The sequence below is a fragment of the Anopheles merus genome, chromosome 3L (genome assembly GCF_017562075.2).
Source record: "Anopheles merus strain MAF chromosome 3L, AmerM5.1, whole genome shotgun sequence".
NCBI classification, from domain to species: Eukaryota; Metazoa; Arthropoda; class Insecta; order Diptera; family Culicidae; genus Anopheles; species Anopheles merus.
This window is the reverse complement of record NC_054085.1, coordinates 32,987,682-33,005,362: the sequence shown is the minus strand read 5'-3', so window position 1 is coordinate 33,005,362 and position 17,681 is coordinate 32,987,682. Positions and strand designations below refer to the sequence as shown.

The following is a 17,681-nucleotide window of genomic DNA, read 5'->3' as shown; positions in this document are numbered from 1 at the left end:
TGCTAGAGGTAAAGGGTAGAAAGAACTGGAGCGATTTGGCGTTGGTAGTGGGTATTGTGTTGTGTGGTTGTGTTTGGTAGGATGCGCCTATAGAAGCATTGACTGTATTACTTTGTTTGAAACTTGTTTTTTCGTTGTTTTGTTGGGGTTTTGTTTGTTTGCTTGCTTGTTTTATTGTATTCGTTCATGTTTCTTGTTACATGACTTTAAGAAACACATTTACTTTCATGTAATTAGCTATATTTATATATTTTTTTAAATAATATTTCTTCCTTCTTGAAACAGCACCATTCCCATTCAAGATACACTTAGACAAACACACACCACGCGGTTTAGAAACGCCCCAGAACGATAGCGTTAACGGTTTTTTCCACACACAACCGGCAAATGTATCACACACCACACGACTGAAAAAAAAAACAAAACAACTTCTACTCTAAAACGCTCTATGAAAGGTACAACTAATTTCTTGCTGTGAACATTCCGTCGTCCTACTTCCGTTGGCCTTAATTGAGTGGATTGTTCGCGTGAAGGTTGAGGTTTTTGGCTGAGGTAAACAACACTGTAGACACTGTGGACTGGCACACGGAATGTGTTTGTTACGCGTGGTGGCAAGGAATACGTAAGGAATATAAATATATCTGCTGTAAAGCGATCCTATCGGGGAAGTGTGGCTCCCGAGATTAACGAGATATCATCGGGCAAAAGAATTAACTTGCCAGATGATGATGTTTTTTTTTAATTTTCCTAAATGCAAACCGATGAGGAAAGCGATTAGTAAGATATTGTAGTTTATTAAACGTGAAAGAGTAAACGGGATAGGAGAAGATATAAATTGACAAATTTCATGTTTTACGTAGGACGTGATCGCCCTTGATGGCATTGGCAAACGTTGCAAGTTGCCTTGTTGTTATGTATTGAAAAACTTTTCTCTTCTTGGTTTCGTGTCCCCCCGGGGTAAAGGTAGTTCGAGATTTTGAGATTAAGTCTTTCCGTTTTGTTCGATTTGTTACCCCTCATCTGTCGCTCTTGATGTTCGGTAAGACAAGCTCCTACTTTCCCTACATCTTTCTCCGTTTTGTGTTGATGGATGGATGAAAATGACCCGACTTGCCTGGGTGGCCACAATACAATCGCGAGTACAACGCCAGGAGCATTTGTTACTGATTATCGGGTGATTTTGTTTAGCCGATTTTGTTTTTTTTTGTCTGTTTTCGTTGCCTTTAAACGCCAAAAAGCTTAAGCTAGAAATTGTATTTTTTTAATGTTTTGTTTTCCTATTTATGTTCCCCTCCCAAAACACTGCTTATTGTTTCCGATTTTTGTTTGCTTTTATCATATACATATATGTTCGATTCCTGTACGCGTGACCGATTTTTTCGTTTGTTTGTTTGTTTGTTTAGCCTACCTCCCCCTTCGTCAATTCCTGCCTACCTTATCTTGTCTTGTCGCGGTTCTACGTATTTAATCTAGCGTTTAAAATGTTTGTGTGTGTGTGTGTTTTTTTCTGTTCATTATCAAGCTATACATCTCTATCCGTCTCCTATAGTGCGTTAATAACGGTCACAATTTGAAAAAATATATAGAACTTTTCTTCCTCATTCATTGTCTCTTCCTCAAATGCGTGGTATTTTCCCACTGCATTATAACAGGGGCTCCATTTTAGCAACAAGAAGCTGAGAGGCATCAGCAGCAGCACCATTGTAAATATTTATACATTGTTTATATATATATCTATAAATGTGATGTATTGCGGTAACTGTTCTGCGGCCAAATAGCGCGACCCCAACTGGTGTACTCAACGGTAAGCAGCCGGTAACAGTGACGTGGCAGCAGTCAATTTGTGTCCGGTATGTAAAAAGGTTTGGGTTTTGTTGCTCTTCTCGTTCCGTTCGTCTTATCGATTGTTCCATTCCGTTTAAAATTACAAAAAAAACCCAATCCTACTTGCTTGAGAGTGAAAACTCGCGCTAGAATCGCGAGTGGTGCCTTCGATCCACAGTCATACGAATAAAATGATTTAAAAAAAGCAACTGATTGTTTTCGATAAAATGCTTAAACACTGATTAAATACTAGTCTTTTTTTTCTAACATTTCAGCAGAGTAAAATAGGGAGGGAAAATCGGCCCCTCCCCCACGTGCCGGGAAAGGGGAATGGGGACGACCCCGATGCGATGCACACCAGAATAATCGACCCGAAAAAGCGACGGCTGGCTTGCTGGCTGTCTGGCTGGCGGCACCGACTCAGCGCCTACTTGCCTCGCCGCTAACGAAAAACCAGCCCACGAGCAAACAAAAGGCGACCAGCGGGAAATAGTAGGCGATCGCAACGTGGGCCGCCACAGGTGGAGGATGCTGCGCCGTCCGGCCAGTCGCGCATTATTCTTTGGGGGCAGCCTTTTCTTCCACGCGCTTTCGCCGCTTGTTGAGCAGTGCGTTGTTTGAGCTGTCCAGATTCTTGATGTGCATCTGTGAGGGGGGAAAGGGGGCAAAAAAGACGGTTTTTAATTCGATGTGTTATCCACAGTATGACTGTGTGCGTGTGTGTGTGTGTTTCTCACCTCATAATCGACCCGCATGTTGGCCAGCGAGCGGGTCATCTCTTCCTGCACCTCGGGCCAAATTTCTTCGCCCTCCTTCAGCATGCGCCCGGTGTGTAGCGGAGTTTGGGGCACCTCGGTGTAGCGCTGCAGAGTGAAGGGAGAGAATAGAGGGGACAATTTTAAGTACATTACACAAACGGAAACGCAACCCAGCCCACACCCAGCTTACCCGAATCCAAGGGTTCATCATCACTTGCTCAATTGTGAGCCGCTTCTCCGGCTCCACGTTCAGCATATCCTTGATCAGGTCCTTGGCCGCCTGGCTAACCTTCTTCCACTCCGGGTTCGGGAAGTCGTACTGTCCGGTGCGGATGCGAGCTTTCATGCCGGGCGAGATGGCTAGCCCCTGGTTGCTGTAAAACGGAGGAAATCCGCACAACCTGTGGGGAAAATTAGATTGAACACCCATTAACACCTCCGCTGCTTTTCCGCTCGCTCTTGCACGTCTCGCAGGCACACAAAAAAACGCACACTTACAGAATGTACATGATAACACCGAGCGACCAAATATCACAGCTCTTGTCGTACTTCTCCGGCCCCAGCACTTCCGGCGCGACGTAGTACGGCGTGTAGCAGGGCGTCTGCAGCGTGTCCTTGATGAACGTTTCCTTCGAGAAGCCAAAATCTGTCAGTTTTAGTATGGCGTTCGGGTGGGGCGACGTGTACAGCAGGTTTTCCGGCTTGAGATCACGGTGTGCGATGTTGGAATCGTGCAAGTACTTGACAGCGACACAGATTTCATGCATGACTTGGGCGGCCTCTAAACGGAAGTAATCAGGAGGGAGGGAAAGTTGGAAAAGGACATGTGTGTGTGTGTGTGCGATGCGTGTTTTTTGTGGGACGGGGGGAAAGGGAAGGGAAAATAGTAGATACACGAAGCACGAGACGTATGTTCACAACATGAAAGAGAAAGTAGAGAGAAAGTAGAGAGAGAGAGAGAGAGAAGAGAGAGAGAGAGAGAGAAGAGAAGAGAAAGAAAAAAGTTGATATGGAAAAGAACAAGATAATGAAACAATAATGATATTTAAAACTAATATAGTGCTAGATGGATTCCTTTGTAATTGGGTTGCACAAAATAGTTAAAAGAAAGAGGCATTGCTAATGTAAAAGCTGTCCCTACAGGAGACATTCCGGCTGGTACACAACAAAGTCACGCCCGGGCGCCCATCGTGCAAGACAAAAACGAACAGAATCATGCGCAAGAAAGATAAAATGATAATGACATAGAGGTCTCTATTGCATCGAACAATTAAAGGCAGCATGAATAGTTAAACTTTGGCAATAATTCACAATGATTGCGATAGAAATACAACACGAGTACGCGTACGGTTTTGGCCCATGTTTACCGTGGTCATTAAATTGGCGAACCGCCTACTGGCTGTGGGGTGCTCCCAGGGCCAACCATCTCAGGGCTGGTAGACGGTATAAATCCTCGCACCTTACCCATTATGCATGGTGTGCGCGCGGTGGTGAAATACGATAAACAAATAACCGCCGGCAAGCAGTAATGATTCATGGCGCTTAGTCATACACCGACCAGTACCGAGCAGTACCGAGGAGTTCCTTTAAGCGACATATAATGCATGCAGCACAAAACCAAAATGGACACGATGATAGATCGGAATGGGAACGAGATGGGGGTGCGTTTACGCTGTGCACCCTTCGGTCGACGCGGATGCCCGGAAAACGTCATTCCGAACGTCACTAATGCGAACCATACCATATTGTGGTTTCTTTATCTCTTGTTACCATTCAGCAATAAAAAAAGCATGTCCAGGAGGGGAGTTAGAGCGTGGTTGATGATCTCTATCATCTCGCCGTGGCGTTCTTCTGCAGAGCAACATAGAACGGGTTAACCAAGCGCTTGACCGCGCGGGATGATTAATTCTTTTGTGTTTGTAAACTGAGTGGATGACGTATTCCTTTTTTACTCCTTCTTTATGTGCGGACTTCTTTGAGGCATTGCTGCATTGCAATTGGTGTAGCTGTTGACTCTTCATGAATAACATAAGTCCGCGCTGCTACGATTCATTATGTTCATGGTTGCAAGGAGAATTCACACGTGCTTTTGATTATTGTTTGAACTTGGTTAAACTATGCAACTCTCGAGAGCCCAATGAATATGATAAATGTTTTTTTGTGCTAGTAAATCATGAAGCTTTTGAAACTCTATGGAATTTCGAACCCAAACATCAACCATTTTACAAGACCAGATTTAGCATGCATTAACCAAAGATCTTAACAACGTTGTTAATTGTAACAACACTATTTAACAATGTTGACTATTTCCGGCTTAATACAAAACAATCTCATAACAATTATCCAAACATTTTTTGAAATTTATGTATAACAAAAAAACATATTCTGGGTGTTAGTCACGGGGCTAGAACTCAAGACGGGCATGTTGTCAAGTGCTGCGAGTTCACGACTGTACCCCAGGTCCCAGACCCAGGCATTTTCACCAATCTAAAGCTTTTTGTACTGGAATGCTACTACAGTAGGTTACCGCTAACTGGATGTGCTTTAACTAAAGGTTCGCTAACGATTTTCGATTTTCCGGTAAAAAACACTTAAACGTCAAAACATGAAACATCCGGAATTTCATGAAGGAAAATTCATCGCAAATTTGCATTTTTCTCACAAATTTAGGAACTTTAGCCTACATTTGCTGTTACTTTACGCCATCAGATGAATTATTGTTAAACGAAACGTCACTCCTGTTAGCGGTCACCTACTGTACTTCTTTGCTTTACGTCTATCTTACAAGGTTTTCCAGGGATTCTCATTGTTGTGTGACACTTCCTTGACTCCTTCCTATTGGGAGTGAACTTCATATGATGGAAATAGGACTCTATGGCACCCTTTTTGGACAGGCTCCTTCGGAATTCCTATTGGAATTCTCCAACAAGGGTGCAACAAATTCCCATTACATTAAGTTCATTTCAATTAAAAAAGAGTCAATAAAGCGCCCCACAGCTATGAGAACTCCTGTAAAACCCTGTATTGACTTCCGGGCAGCCTCCTCATGGGCAACGCGTTCGCCCAAGTTCTTGTAAACGGAAATACAATCCGGAGGAGGGATCAAACCAAAAGACCCGCCACTTGTAGAGCCCAGCACGTGCTTCACAAACGCAACGATCAGCCGCTCGAATCGCGTACTTGTGCGGTCAATGTTAACAATCCACATCCATGCATCTCAGCGGAAACGGTTCGTTAGGAATGATTAGAAAGAGTGTTTTTGACGAGAAACGATCGACACCGCCTAATCAAACCGCCCTGATAGTGAAAGCCATGCATTGAGTATCCATATGTTTTTAGGTGACGTTTACTTAAAGCTTTTACAACGTAGACACTATTCCGATGCTAAGGCACTTTGTATTACCTCGTTCCGTGAATGGGCCATCCTGTCTTTCTTGAATACGTTGGAATAGTTCCCCACCCTCCATGCTAAAAAGAATTTAAAAAAATAGAATGAAAAAAACCCGTTAATCATGTTATAAAAAAAAACATTACTTAATATTAGAAATAGAACACTTTACAGCAGGAACAAAATATGAACCAATCGCTACAGGTCTTTGTAACCGTTTAATCCGCCGGTTTCCTAACACTAATCCATGCCTAAACGTTTCGTTCGCCTATATTACGCTGTGCTGAACTGAAGAAAGGTGACTCAATACAAAACAGTGTAATTATCCCCCCCGAATAGTTGTTGTGAAATCCAAGCTATATAAACTACACAAATTAGGAACGCATTCCGCCCTACATTCACACGGCACCGAGGAAATTCCTTAGCCGATTGGCCCTGGCCACAGAGAGAAAGAGTAAGAGAGAGAGAGAGCGCGCGCCTAAAGTTGCAGTTGGTTCTGCCAATCGGAATATTGATGACGGAATGCGCGGCTCTGGCCACTCACAATTGTGCTACTGCTTAATTATTCTCGCCTGATTTTGTTCTTTTTTTCGGTTCGGTTCCGATTGTTCGGTGTGTTCAGATTTGGACATTATTATTACCATTCCATAACGACGAGCAAGCATCGATTGCCGCCGTAGCTATTCTCGTACACATCGATGACATTTACAATGTTTCGGCATCCGCTCGCCCGCCAATGTAGCTCCACTTCGCGCCGGGCCTTGGCATTGTCGTGCAGTACCTGCGGATGGATGGATTGAGGGAGAAACAGGAAGAAGAAGAAGAAGAAAAAAACACACAAACATGTAAAATTAGTGAGCGTATGAGTAACAATTGAGGCAAAACACACAATCTCTCGTGCGGCGTTATTTCAGTGAACAGAGAGGATGCACAATTTACTGCGTTAAGGGTGTTTTGGCAAAGGGGTTGATGACGACAGCTTCCGGAAATTCAGTGTACCCCAACCCCCACCCTACTACAACAACAACACATTCGGTGTGTTGCGAGCTAAGCCGTGCTTTCATTAAACCCAACCGCAACCACACACACACACACACTCGTCCATAACCCACGCAGGAAACAATTTCGCCGCCTCCTAGGCCGGAGATAGAGGCACAACGCGCTGTAAACACCTGACATCATCATTCCGAAAGAGATGCGAAACCGCAGCATGCCGATTACCGTTGCGTTCCCTGATGCAACAACAGAGCAATGAGGAAGGAAAGGAAATCGATCGAATGATTGCCGCCACTTGAAGGCGGGTAGCGGTGGTAAGGAAACTGTCAACCGTTCCAGGGCCGGCTTCGGCACACGGTCCTTACCAACTGCGAAAGCTTATGCTGCTAACGCGTGTGGGTGTCACGTTTTAATGAGCGTTAATTCCAGCTGCTACACGGATGGTTAACCGGCTAAATGCTTTCCAATTACTTTACAGCCAACGTCGCGGGTGTACTGTGAAGCTGTGCGCCGCGCCAGTGGAACGAAACAGAAATCATAAAATTGGTAGTAATAAAATAACTACTGTAGGTCCAATATTTACGGAAGTACAAGCACGGGCAAATAACACACACAAGACCACCCTAAGATGATTGACAGGAAAACAGTTACAAATTCTGGTGTAATTAGCAAGCTTAATTTTGTTTCGGGTGAGGTTGTTATCATCATGCATCAGCGAACCGGCGCTACAGTGATGACCAGAAACATAAACATACAGCTAGTAGTAATGGGGATTTTTTATTCAAAAAGAACGGCCGTATTACTTAAACGGGAAAATAATCTACGAATAGTGTATCAGTGCCATTATCAAACTTTTCCCATTATGCTTTAATACATCTTAAATTGTTAAAACAAACAGACAGACAGACAGACAACAGAGGAAGAGAGAGAGAGAGAGAGGGAGAGAGATGGGGAGAGATGGGGAGAGATGGAGAGAGAGAGAGAGAGAGAGAGAGAGAGAGAGAGAGAGATAGAGAGAGAGAAAGAGAGAATGAGAAAGAGAAACTTTAAAATTCGAGCGCATTGGCCTTATCACTTAGTATTACCCTATATCTTAAGGCTACCAATAAACAACCGAATACAGCCAACCGTAATACACAAGCAGCCAAATAATTACAAAAGATAACGCACAGTACAGTAAGCTTGGTTAAAAATGAGGCGCTTGATGCCAATCAAAACTATTGACCGCTCAGAAGCCGATAGGTGAGAAAAGTTCTACAGAGTACGTTATAGCAGGGATACAATTAATTAAACTTTTTTTTTAATTTCTAGCCATATTCATACTTTATGACAAATGTTGCAAATTTCATTGTACTTGTACCAAGTTTTCTTTTTGCAGCAGGCACTGTACAGGGAGAAAAAAAAACTTTCCGTTTCTAAAATGCGCAGCCTTACCGCGCCCGGTTTCGATTAGCGCTGACCACTGGAAACAGATTAGCGTAAAGCATCTAATCAGACGAGGGCATTGATAAAATGAAAACAGAACACGCACGATTATGCAAACAGAGCAACAGCACACAGTGACGCTTTTTGGATGGTCCGTTTAAGTTACAGTTAAAGTGTGGTGGAAAATCCCATCGCTTTTTGCATTCCATCGTGATGAACAAATCTAGATAGTTGAGGCATACAACCACGAGCATACGTGAACAACTTCACAAACTGAGAAAAAAGAACATTAAAAGCATAAACTGCAACGATACCAAGATGTCCATCAGCAACGAGATGCTAAAATATCGTGCATACATCATAAAACCGGTAATGATAAGAAGTGTCCGACACTCACACACACACACACACACACACACACACACACACACACTTTCCCCTTGCACTCATTTCCCCTTCCACATTGCTAGTAGTTGGCACTAATTTTACTATGATTTATCGCATCGTTTTTATATCATCAACCGATAGGGCCAGACGTGTCGGTGGCATGTACAACGGACTGTACAGGAGCGTTGATAAACAGGAATACGGGGGGGTGGAGCATGGGATGATGATAAAGGCGGGCTGAACATATTCACCCTTACACCGACACGCCTTCCCTCCTCGCCCAATGCGCATATCTAGCTTGAGGTGGTAAAGATAAGAAAGGTGCCGCTCGTACACACCACCCTACCAGAGAGGCGCTCGGTGCTGCCGCAGTGTGGCGGCTGCCTCTCCCCACGGGTGATATCGTGTCTTCTGGGTGGCACGCCGCACCACACACACACAGAGATGGCGAAATGGCAGCAGGTTTGCATAACTACGTACCCACAACGACACCCCGGACACCCACCGGACAGCTTCCTCCGCATTGGACTGCGCTGCTGCTTGTTGCGCTGCTTGTCAGACCACATCATTTACGATCCTGTTGCGTATTGCGGAGCAATGCATCATATCACTCATAGCTCTCCAAGCGGTTCAGTTCACAGTTCAGACAGGGAGAGTAGGCTTTTTTTGGCTGACTAAATTAGATGCGATTGGGTTTGAAGAAGGTGTTTTGACGGTTCTACCCGGCGCTGACCCTCCTCTCCCAACCTTTTGGTGCTACACATCCATGATGGTTGCATCTCGCGCCCCGTTAAGTGTGCAACACGCCCATCAACATCCATTTTGCTCGCGGCAGTTTCTAATCGCGTGTGCATAATTGTTATATCTGGGGGCCACCGCACAACAACCACACGTATGGGACGACGGTCAGCCTGACACCAGGCCACACATTCAGCTGATTGATGTGTGTACAGGGCCAAAGTCAGTCATTTGGGTAAGGAGTGCGGTGTCCGTAGAGAGCATTGCCTTCCGTAGTCACGCCAATTACGAATTGCGATTGCATTTGCTGCTAGGTGCTAGCAGCAGTCCCGAGGCGAGGCCACACCGATTCCGAGTCGGTGTTGAAATGGAGAAGGTTTACACACCCGGCTGCACATTTCGCTCTCAAAACAGAGAACTTACATACTGCCCTCTCTTTCTCTCTCTTTCTCTCCCTCTCGGTGACATTTGCGCGCGGGGTGTGCTAATTAAACCGCCATCGTAGAACAATCACGAAATTATTACAGTAAATTTGCTTTGCTGCACACATCGCGTCAGACGCCATTTGAAAACGAACCCAGCCCCGGTGGCCCAAATCGAAATCGAGTACGGTACCACAGTTCCCTAAATGCTGCCGGTACCAAAACCATCACTTTTCTGGCCCCGATTACGCCTCAGCAGCTGGAGAAACCTTAGCAGTTTCCGGATGGAAACAGATTAAAAGGGTAATTGCGAAAGGCTAATGGCACATTAGCCGGGCAACCTCCAGCCGTACGGCCTGCAATGGTGCAGTCGTCGTCGTCGCCACCATCATAGGAAGCCATGAGACGTTTTTCGAAGGGATAACACATTTCTCGCACGTCAGGGAGGGGGGGGGGGGGAGTCGTCGTCGATCGCGTGTGTGTGTGTGATGGCTGCTCTGCTATGGCAGCAAACAGATACCGCGCGAAAGCAATGAGGCGAAAGCGAAATCCCATTTGCATTTTATGTTTTGTGGCAGTGCACAAAGATAAAGCGATAAATTAGATTCTAAATATAGGGCCGCTGTCGCGGTAATTAAACTTTGAGTTCGGTTCTTTAAATAGCTGTTGTTATGAGTTAATTATGGGAGAGGAAGTATTTTCATCTTCGATTGAACCGGAATTCCTGTTGAATGTACTCAGGTGGTGGCTCAATGTTAGGGACAATGTTGCAACATTACATGTTTGCTGAGCAAATAAGATCTAGTTTAGTCCTGAAATCAATCGGCAAGCATGAAATCTTGTATTTACCTTACAGCTCTTTAACTTGTTAGCTTCTGGCTATAAAAAAAAACTCTGCTTTTCGAGTTCTATAGTAATACGTTCTAATAGCATTACTAATTCCCATCATTCCCTCCATACGCTACCACTCTATCTACGGCTAAGCTATCCTATTATGCGGTGGCAAGGCTCCACATGCAGCACAACCCAGGTTTAATCCTCCCAAATCAGTCAGCTAGTAACTGGTACCTTTCAAGTTACGTGCTAAAATAAGTGCCTTTTGTGTAAAGCTTGCATTATCGCCAGAATCTGAATGCCATGGAACAAAACAAAACAAAAAAAACCCGACGAAGACTTCTCGAGACCATACTCATTCAAGGTTCGCCGGTCACGTCTACGGTTGGCTGGGGCCGTCGTCTGGTGTCATTGGAATGGAATGACACTGCAGATGGGACTTTTTGGCGAAGATTTACATGTGCGTACCACAGCCGTACCAACCAAAATCCATTGTAAAGCTCGGCCCAATCACAGACTAATTTTACAACCTGCTCTTCCATCTCGGAATAATTCGAATAGCAGAGATTATTATCAACTTCTCGGTCGTTTGGTAAGTATTGCGCCAAATATCTTGCCCGACATCTTCATTTTACTTAAATTTTGATAAACTTTCTGTATGATTCCGGTTAGGTTGGAAATAGTTTGTTACTACAACAATGCCTTATCCTAGGCTTTTCCTAAACTAACTGTCTTGTTTACGAACGGTCCAATCTAATAGGATTTAAGCTAGGATTATAACCAATTGGATTGTTGGGTCTGCAGCAGATTAAGTATCTACTGGTATCTTTCATTTCATTTAGTGTAATTTTAGCTGAAATTGCACCTTCCAATTATTCTAGTTCATTGCTTCACAATTGGAACTTTGTGTTTATTTTTGTGTTATAACATTTTTTAGTTAACTCTTGAAAATCTTTCGAATTTTAATTTTTTTTCTATAATGATTTGAGCAAATTTTGGTTTATTTTTCAATTTTGGTATTGAAATTCCTTTTCTACTCTTTTTGTTCCCTTCTTTTACAACAACGAGCTAGCTATACCAACGCATCAACCTTGCCAGATGCTGGAGTCCTGGCCATATTATATGGATTGAAACAGCCAAGCCAGCCCTTAAAGGCGTTAAGGCTGTCCTCTAGGACAGAAGGGACGCCCAAAAGTGAGGTGGCAAAATGACATGGAGACGTCCACCATTAAGTCCGGAATAGCGGATTGGCAGACGCAGGTGTAAGACCTTGAGCATCGGTTCCGGATACTCCTGAGGCAGGCCAAGACCGCAAAGCAATTGTAATACCAGATAAGTAAGCAAAGTATTTCCTTCTTTTGACGAACGACTGTAGTAGTAAAGACCATGACTGATATCTCTCTTCTATGCTCTGACCGTTTCGTATAAAAAATAGCTAAAATAGATATCTTACTTCTATCCTCCTCTCCGGAATTAAACTTCCTATTTCCAACCTAAACCCCTTTCCGAGAATTCAAACCAGATGCGGTTTAACACTATCAGCGCCTTATCAACGAACCTGTGTGTTAGATAACGCAAGATCTCCTATCAATCGTACGCAGCAGATAAAACGCAATCGAACCGCGTCGCGTCAACAGTCACCTGGGGCAGCGGCCCTTGTTCGTGGTTACGTGCGCAGAGCGAAAAGCAAACATTGAACAAAAAAAAATAGCGGCCCTTTTTTCAAAGCAATACAACATCACTGCCACAACACCAGGTGTGTCATTGTTATTACCATAAACGCACCGAAACCGCGTCAATCGATCGGGGGGTACGGGGGTTTCCCCTTTCTTTTCCAAACCGCGCGACAACATAACGCGAGCCCTTACGCGATCCCTTCAAGTACATCCACTGAGACGGGTGTAGAAATTGCAAATCAATTCGACGCGGAGGAGCGACCACCCGCCTCCCAACCCAATGTGGCAATGCTTGCCCTACACTCCCGCGCCACTTACCTTGAGGGCATACTTTTGGCCGGTGGACTTGCTCGTGCACTGCACCACCTTGCCGTTGATGCCGAGCCCGAGCACCGTGTTGGAGATGTCGTAGTCGTCCGTGATCGGCGTCATCTTCGGTTGTCGCGGCATGGTCATCTGCTGCTGCTGTTGCTGCGTCGGCAGCTGCTGTACCGGAATCGGTTTCATCGCGTACATCACGCTGACGCGGCGTAGGGGATGGTGACGCACGCTGGGCACTTCCGGTTTGCTGCACTGGGCGCTAGGGCGCAACGTTATGGGTTTGCGGATGTGTGCCCAGCCCAGACAGACACGAGACGGCACGGAGACTTTCGACACAAACAAAAATGCACTCACAAACACGCACACACACAAACGTACACACGTACAAAACGGACCGTCTCTAATGTGCACTATTACATGCAAAAATGTGTGTCTGACTGACTTTGTTTACTTCGGAACTTTCTCTCTGTCTCCCTTCCCAATGCGGATGACGAATTCGAGGCCTACTTTTCACGATTTAGCGATCCCCGGCCGATCAACACTGGCAGGAGCTGGGTCGACAGTGAGAAGGCGCTTTGTGCGCTCGCGTTTGAATCACTGCTGGTGGGTCGTAGGGTGGCACCACATGGCATTGAAGGGCACAGACACACACACACACATGTACGGCTGTCGGCAGGTACTGGGCCGATGGAAAACATACGTGCAGTGCACGCAATTATATAACAAATCACGAAAGATGGCACGCACAACACACGCAGCACAACGCGAGTAATAATACTAACCACAAGAGCCAATCCGGACACTTCCCACGCCACTTCAACGCATCGTATGCTCAGGGTGGAGGGGAGATGAGTGGCAAGGGACGTTCTGACACGACTGTGAAGCAACGACGACGACACAATAGAAAACCCCGATTGCAAATCACACTGAGAATGTCACACAACAACACGCACACAAATACAAACACGCACACGCACTTTTACGGGTACCAGATTTTGTTCGATAGGTCTTTCCCGCTGGGTACTTTCTTCTAATTTCGCTTCACCGCTTCACCAGTGCAGGAGCGGACGCGGTGAAATCCTTTTGTCATTGTGTCATCAACGCAAATAACCGAGCAGCTCCAACCAGCGATCAACAATACCACACACCAGCGCGTGCTGCTGTTTTTCGTTCGTTTCGTGTGAATAGTGATGGGCAAAATGGGCCTGCAGCCGGAATGGGATTGTTCCGAATCCAGCTGCTTTCGGATTCGAAACCGGATCAACTCCAGCTTCGTTAGCTTCCAGAAATTATTTGGATTAAATTTATTTGATTTGAGCTAACTATGTATTCAACGTTGCTCAAAATTTAAATTTGAGAAAAATTTAAAAGAAATGTTTAAAAATTTTAGGAATGTAATGCCTAGTAAGCATGGGAATGGGTGAAGCATATGTGAGAAACTCTTAGTAAATCGTTGAACGGATCCAAACATGTAAGGACAGTAAATAATAAATCACGATATTTACCAAATCATCTTTATGAAAAATCCGGAGTCGAATTTTCACTTATAAAGACAGTCATTTTAGCTAGCAGCTAGGGTTGCTTGCCAGGTTGCTTTTGTGGTGTAAGTATTTTGCTTGCACGGTCGTAAAACGGATTCAATAGGAGCCATTTGGATTCGACTGTAGTAATCCGTATGCAATCGTAGCAAATTTGATCTGTACTCGTTCGGAGCAGTCAGATTCGAAGCCATATTTATATGGGAGTCGGATCCGGATTTAAAACGTCGGAATCGTAGTGGAGTCACGACTCCAATCCGGAGCTCCCACCACTAGCCCGTATATGGCTCGCGTTTGGTGGAGCTTTTTCGCCGGGGTTTGCTGTCATTCCAGTTTGGGGAACTGGAGTACAGGCAGTCCCCGAGATACACAGTAGCTCTTATACGTGGATTTGGAGATACGCGGATTTCTAAATTTGACAATTCTTTGAGCAAATTGTACTGATTTGAAACATCAATTGTAAATTGCACAATAATTTCCGTTTTGATGGAATGTTAAAAACTGTTTCAAAAGGTTTAAAACTGTTATATTCAGTCAGATTCAGTCAATAATTCATAAAATGACTACAACCGACCCTACTGGCAAAATTACACGACGATTAGTGATGTTTTGGCTGGAAATCACGAGATTCGACTTACGCGGAAATTCGAGATACGCGGAATTTGCGGCCGTTTTCGGTTCCCATTAACCGTGCATCTCGGGGACCGCCTGTAGTTGTTTCCCCGTAGGTTTGACACCGACGCCATGGATTTTTCCCGTTTAAATGTGGTAAAGAGTGTTTATTTGTGTGTTTGATGACCGGAAAATATTTTAGATTCAACACGCTAGCCCGCATTGAAGAAAACAGGTGAAATCATCCATTTTCATCGATACAAAAAGCGATCTGTAAAATTAGAAAATAAAAATCCGCTTTTGAAAACGCCCATAGTGCACACTTTCCAGCACCGTTCGAGCAGTACGAGCGCACGTTTTTCGAGCTGTCGGGCGTGAAGGCCGCACGGATGTAAACAAACACACATGCCGCTTGCAATTCAAATGCCGCGCAAAACGCCAGCCCGCTTGTCACGAGCGCCCCGAGCGGAAAAAGGTCGGTGAAAATGGCCGTGAACGAATTTATGCACCCGAGAAACCGGTATCGACAGCGGCCAAACTTTCAGCAGCTCGTTAAGCAATACCCCGAGCTGAGCGATGTGGCGAGTGTGGTAAGTACCTGTTTCCGACGTTCCGGTATGCTCCTCCTGCCCTATTCCTTCGTCATTCACAATGTGTGCTTACATTGCAGGACTTGGCGGGAAAGGTGAAGCTCGACTATCGTAACAAGCGCGCGGTACACCTGCTATCGAAGTGTTTGCTGTTGCGTGATTTCGGCCTCAAGCTGGAGCTACCACCGGACAAGCTGGTGCCGACGCTTCCCCTCCGGCTGAACTACATCCACTGGCTGGAAGACATCGGCACCGTGGCACGATGGGAGCAGGAGCGGAAGCAACCCGTCCGCGGCATCGACATAGGCTGCGGGGCGTCCTGCATCTATCCGCTGCTGGCGGTGGTACAGTCCAACAAACGCTGGCACATGGTCGCGATCGAAAAGGCGCAGGACAGCGTGGAAAGCGCCAAAGCGAACGTCATCCGGAACGAGCTGCAAAGCTGCATCGAGGTGAAGTCACAAAAGCTAGAAGGAAGTACCATTCTGCTGGACGTGCTAGAGGATTTTCCCAACGAGCGGTTCGATTTCTGCATGTGCAATCCACCGTTCTACGACAGCGGTGCGAAAGAGCTGAAACCGCAGGATCGGACGGGAAAGCGCCGGGAACCGTCGAACGCCAGCACCGGTTCACTCGAGGAGCTCTGTACGGAGGGAGGAGAGGTTAAGTTTATAGGTCAAATTATAGAGGAAAGTCTGCTGCTGAAGGACCGCATCGCGGTGTACACGACGATGATTGGCCACAAGAAGAGCTACGAGGAGGTGTTGCGCATTCTTAAGCACGCTTCCGTACACAACGTTACCGCGAGCCGGTTTTGCCAGGGCAATACGACCCGCTGGGCTGTGGCGTGGAGCTTCGACGACACGGTTCTGCTCTCTCTCGTTCCCAACAGTCACACGGCGAATGGGAATGGGAATAATCCATCGCCAGGAAAGAAGAAACCCATCGGCAAACCGGTGGCATGCCGCATCTTTACGCCGGAAGAAATGGACTCAATGCAAGGCGTGCGAAATTACCTCACCGCGCAACTGCGCTCGATCGAGATCGATGTGCGAACGGTGCTCGAGTCCGGCAAGGCGGAAGAGATGGTACTCGAGCTTACGGCACGGGAAAACACCTGGTCGCATCAGAGGAGAAAGCGACGTGCCGCCCAGATAACGAGCCCAGACAAGACGCGCGTGATTCCATCGCAAAATGGGAATGGTACGGAAGTGTGCCAGGAGAATAATAATAATAAAAAGCGGCCAAGACTTGAGATGGAGCTGAGTGATACCTGTTCCCAGCAAGCGGACGATCGTAAGGATGAACAACCCTATGTGAGGGCCGCAGTACACATCCAGCGAAAGGACGACGGTTATTATGTAGCGCTACAGTATGTGGCAGGAGTAGCCGGCAAGGATGCTGTTAATCAGATTCTCCAGTACCTAAAAAATACTATTAAAGCGAAACCGACTCCGGATACCACAGAGGACGGTGGTAAAGAAGACACCAAGTGTTGAAGGACCAAGTGACGGAACATGTTGAGCACCTCAAGTGAAATTAATAATGTATAATGAATTGTTGCACTATTCCTAATGAAAATTGAATGGATTCAAACGAAAATGAAATAAAAACACATCGCATATTGTTACATTACACAGTAATTGTTTCTTACACATTTATATTCCCGGTCGTTTTGACGCAATCAGCGCGGCAATCTGGCTGTAATGTTATAAATATTACATATTCGTGTCGATCCGTACGGCCGACACACATACACACACGCACATTCTCACCTACCAAATAGTAGCTACATTAGGAAACGTGTACCCTTCTCTCGTTCTACTCGTCCGCTCGTGCCCTGCCGTGTAAACATGCGTTCCCCGATCCATTGACCAATCTAACTTTTGCCTCCTTTCCCTACCGCGTATATCTGATGCAGACGTGTACATAACCCCATATGTTTGATACGAAAAGAGTGAAAAGAAAGAAAACGAAACGAAATGGAAACAAAATGCAACAAGCATTTTAAGCACATTACGGCCCATTACGAGAACATTCGCCGCGGACACAACACGACGGATTCGGGCAGCCCAACCCCACCGACTCCTACACCATCCATCCGTGTCGTTACATTCGTTAAGTCGTCTCCACGCGTTCGAGGTGTAGTAACCGGAGAGGACGATTGGTTTT

The 17,681-nt window shown here is 45.6% G+C and overlaps 2 protein-coding genes across 3 annotated transcripts; one reads left to right on the top strand and one right to left on the bottom strand.

Annotated features, from left to right (window-relative positions):
* Window positions 1-227: 227 nt before the first annotated feature.
* Window positions 228-13,929, bottom strand: LOC121598431 (MAP kinase-activated protein kinase 2). Its single transcript, XM_041925276.1, has 7 exons — window positions 12,767-13,929; window positions 6,612-6,751; window positions 5,986-6,050; window positions 3,081-3,363; window positions 2,773-2,983; window positions 2,562-2,687; window positions 228-2,469 (listed from the first exon to the last, which is right to left on the bottom strand). Exons 1-7 carry the CDS (start codon window positions 12,962-12,964, stop codon window positions 2,380-2,382), a joined length of 1,113 nt encoding a protein of 370 aa, XP_041781210.1. The 5' UTR covers window positions 12,965-13,929; the 3' UTR covers window positions 228-2,379.
* A 1,156-nt stretch (window positions 13,930-15,085) lies between these two features.
* LOC121598652 (U6 small nuclear RNA (adenine-(43)-N(6))-methyltransferase) lies at window positions 15,086-17,144 on the top strand. Of its 2 annotated transcripts, XM_041925786.1 has the most exons (3): window positions 15,086-15,154; window positions 15,236-15,509; window positions 15,590-17,144. In XM_041925786.1, exons 2-3 carry the CDS (start codon window positions 15,405-15,407, stop codon window positions 17,006-17,008), a joined length of 1,524 nt encoding a protein of 507 aa, XP_041781720.1. In that variant the 5' UTR covers window positions 15,086-15,154; window positions 15,236-15,404; the 3' UTR covers window positions 17,009-17,144. The 2 variants fall into 2 exon arrangements, with proteins under 2 accessions (XP_041781720.1, XP_041781721.1); XM_041925787.1 differs by lacking the exon at window positions 15,086-15,154 and having other exon boundaries at window positions 15,209-15,509.
* Window positions 17,145-17,681: the final 537 nt, after the last annotated feature.

Coding starts and splice junctions, on each gene's coding strand:
- LOC121598652 (XM_041925786.1), top strand. CDS start 15,405: ATGGCCGTGAACGAATTTATGCACCCGAGAAACCGGTATCGACAGCGG. Junction 15,510..15,589: donor TGAGCGATGTGGCGAGTGTG/GTAAGTACCTGT, acceptor CTTACATTGCAG/GACTTGGCGGGAAAGGTGAA.
- LOC121598431 (XM_041925276.1), bottom strand. CDS start 12,964: ATGTACGCGATGAAACCGATTCCGGTACAGCAGCTGCCGACGCAGCAA. Junction 6,752..12,766: donor GCCAAAAGTATGCCCTCAAG/GTAAGTGGCGCG, acceptor ATCCATCCGCAG/GTACTGCACGACAATGCCAA. Junction 3,364..5,985: donor TGGCCCATTCACGGAACGAG/GTAATACAAAGT, acceptor ACTTCCGTTTAG/AGGCCGCCCAAGTCATGCAT.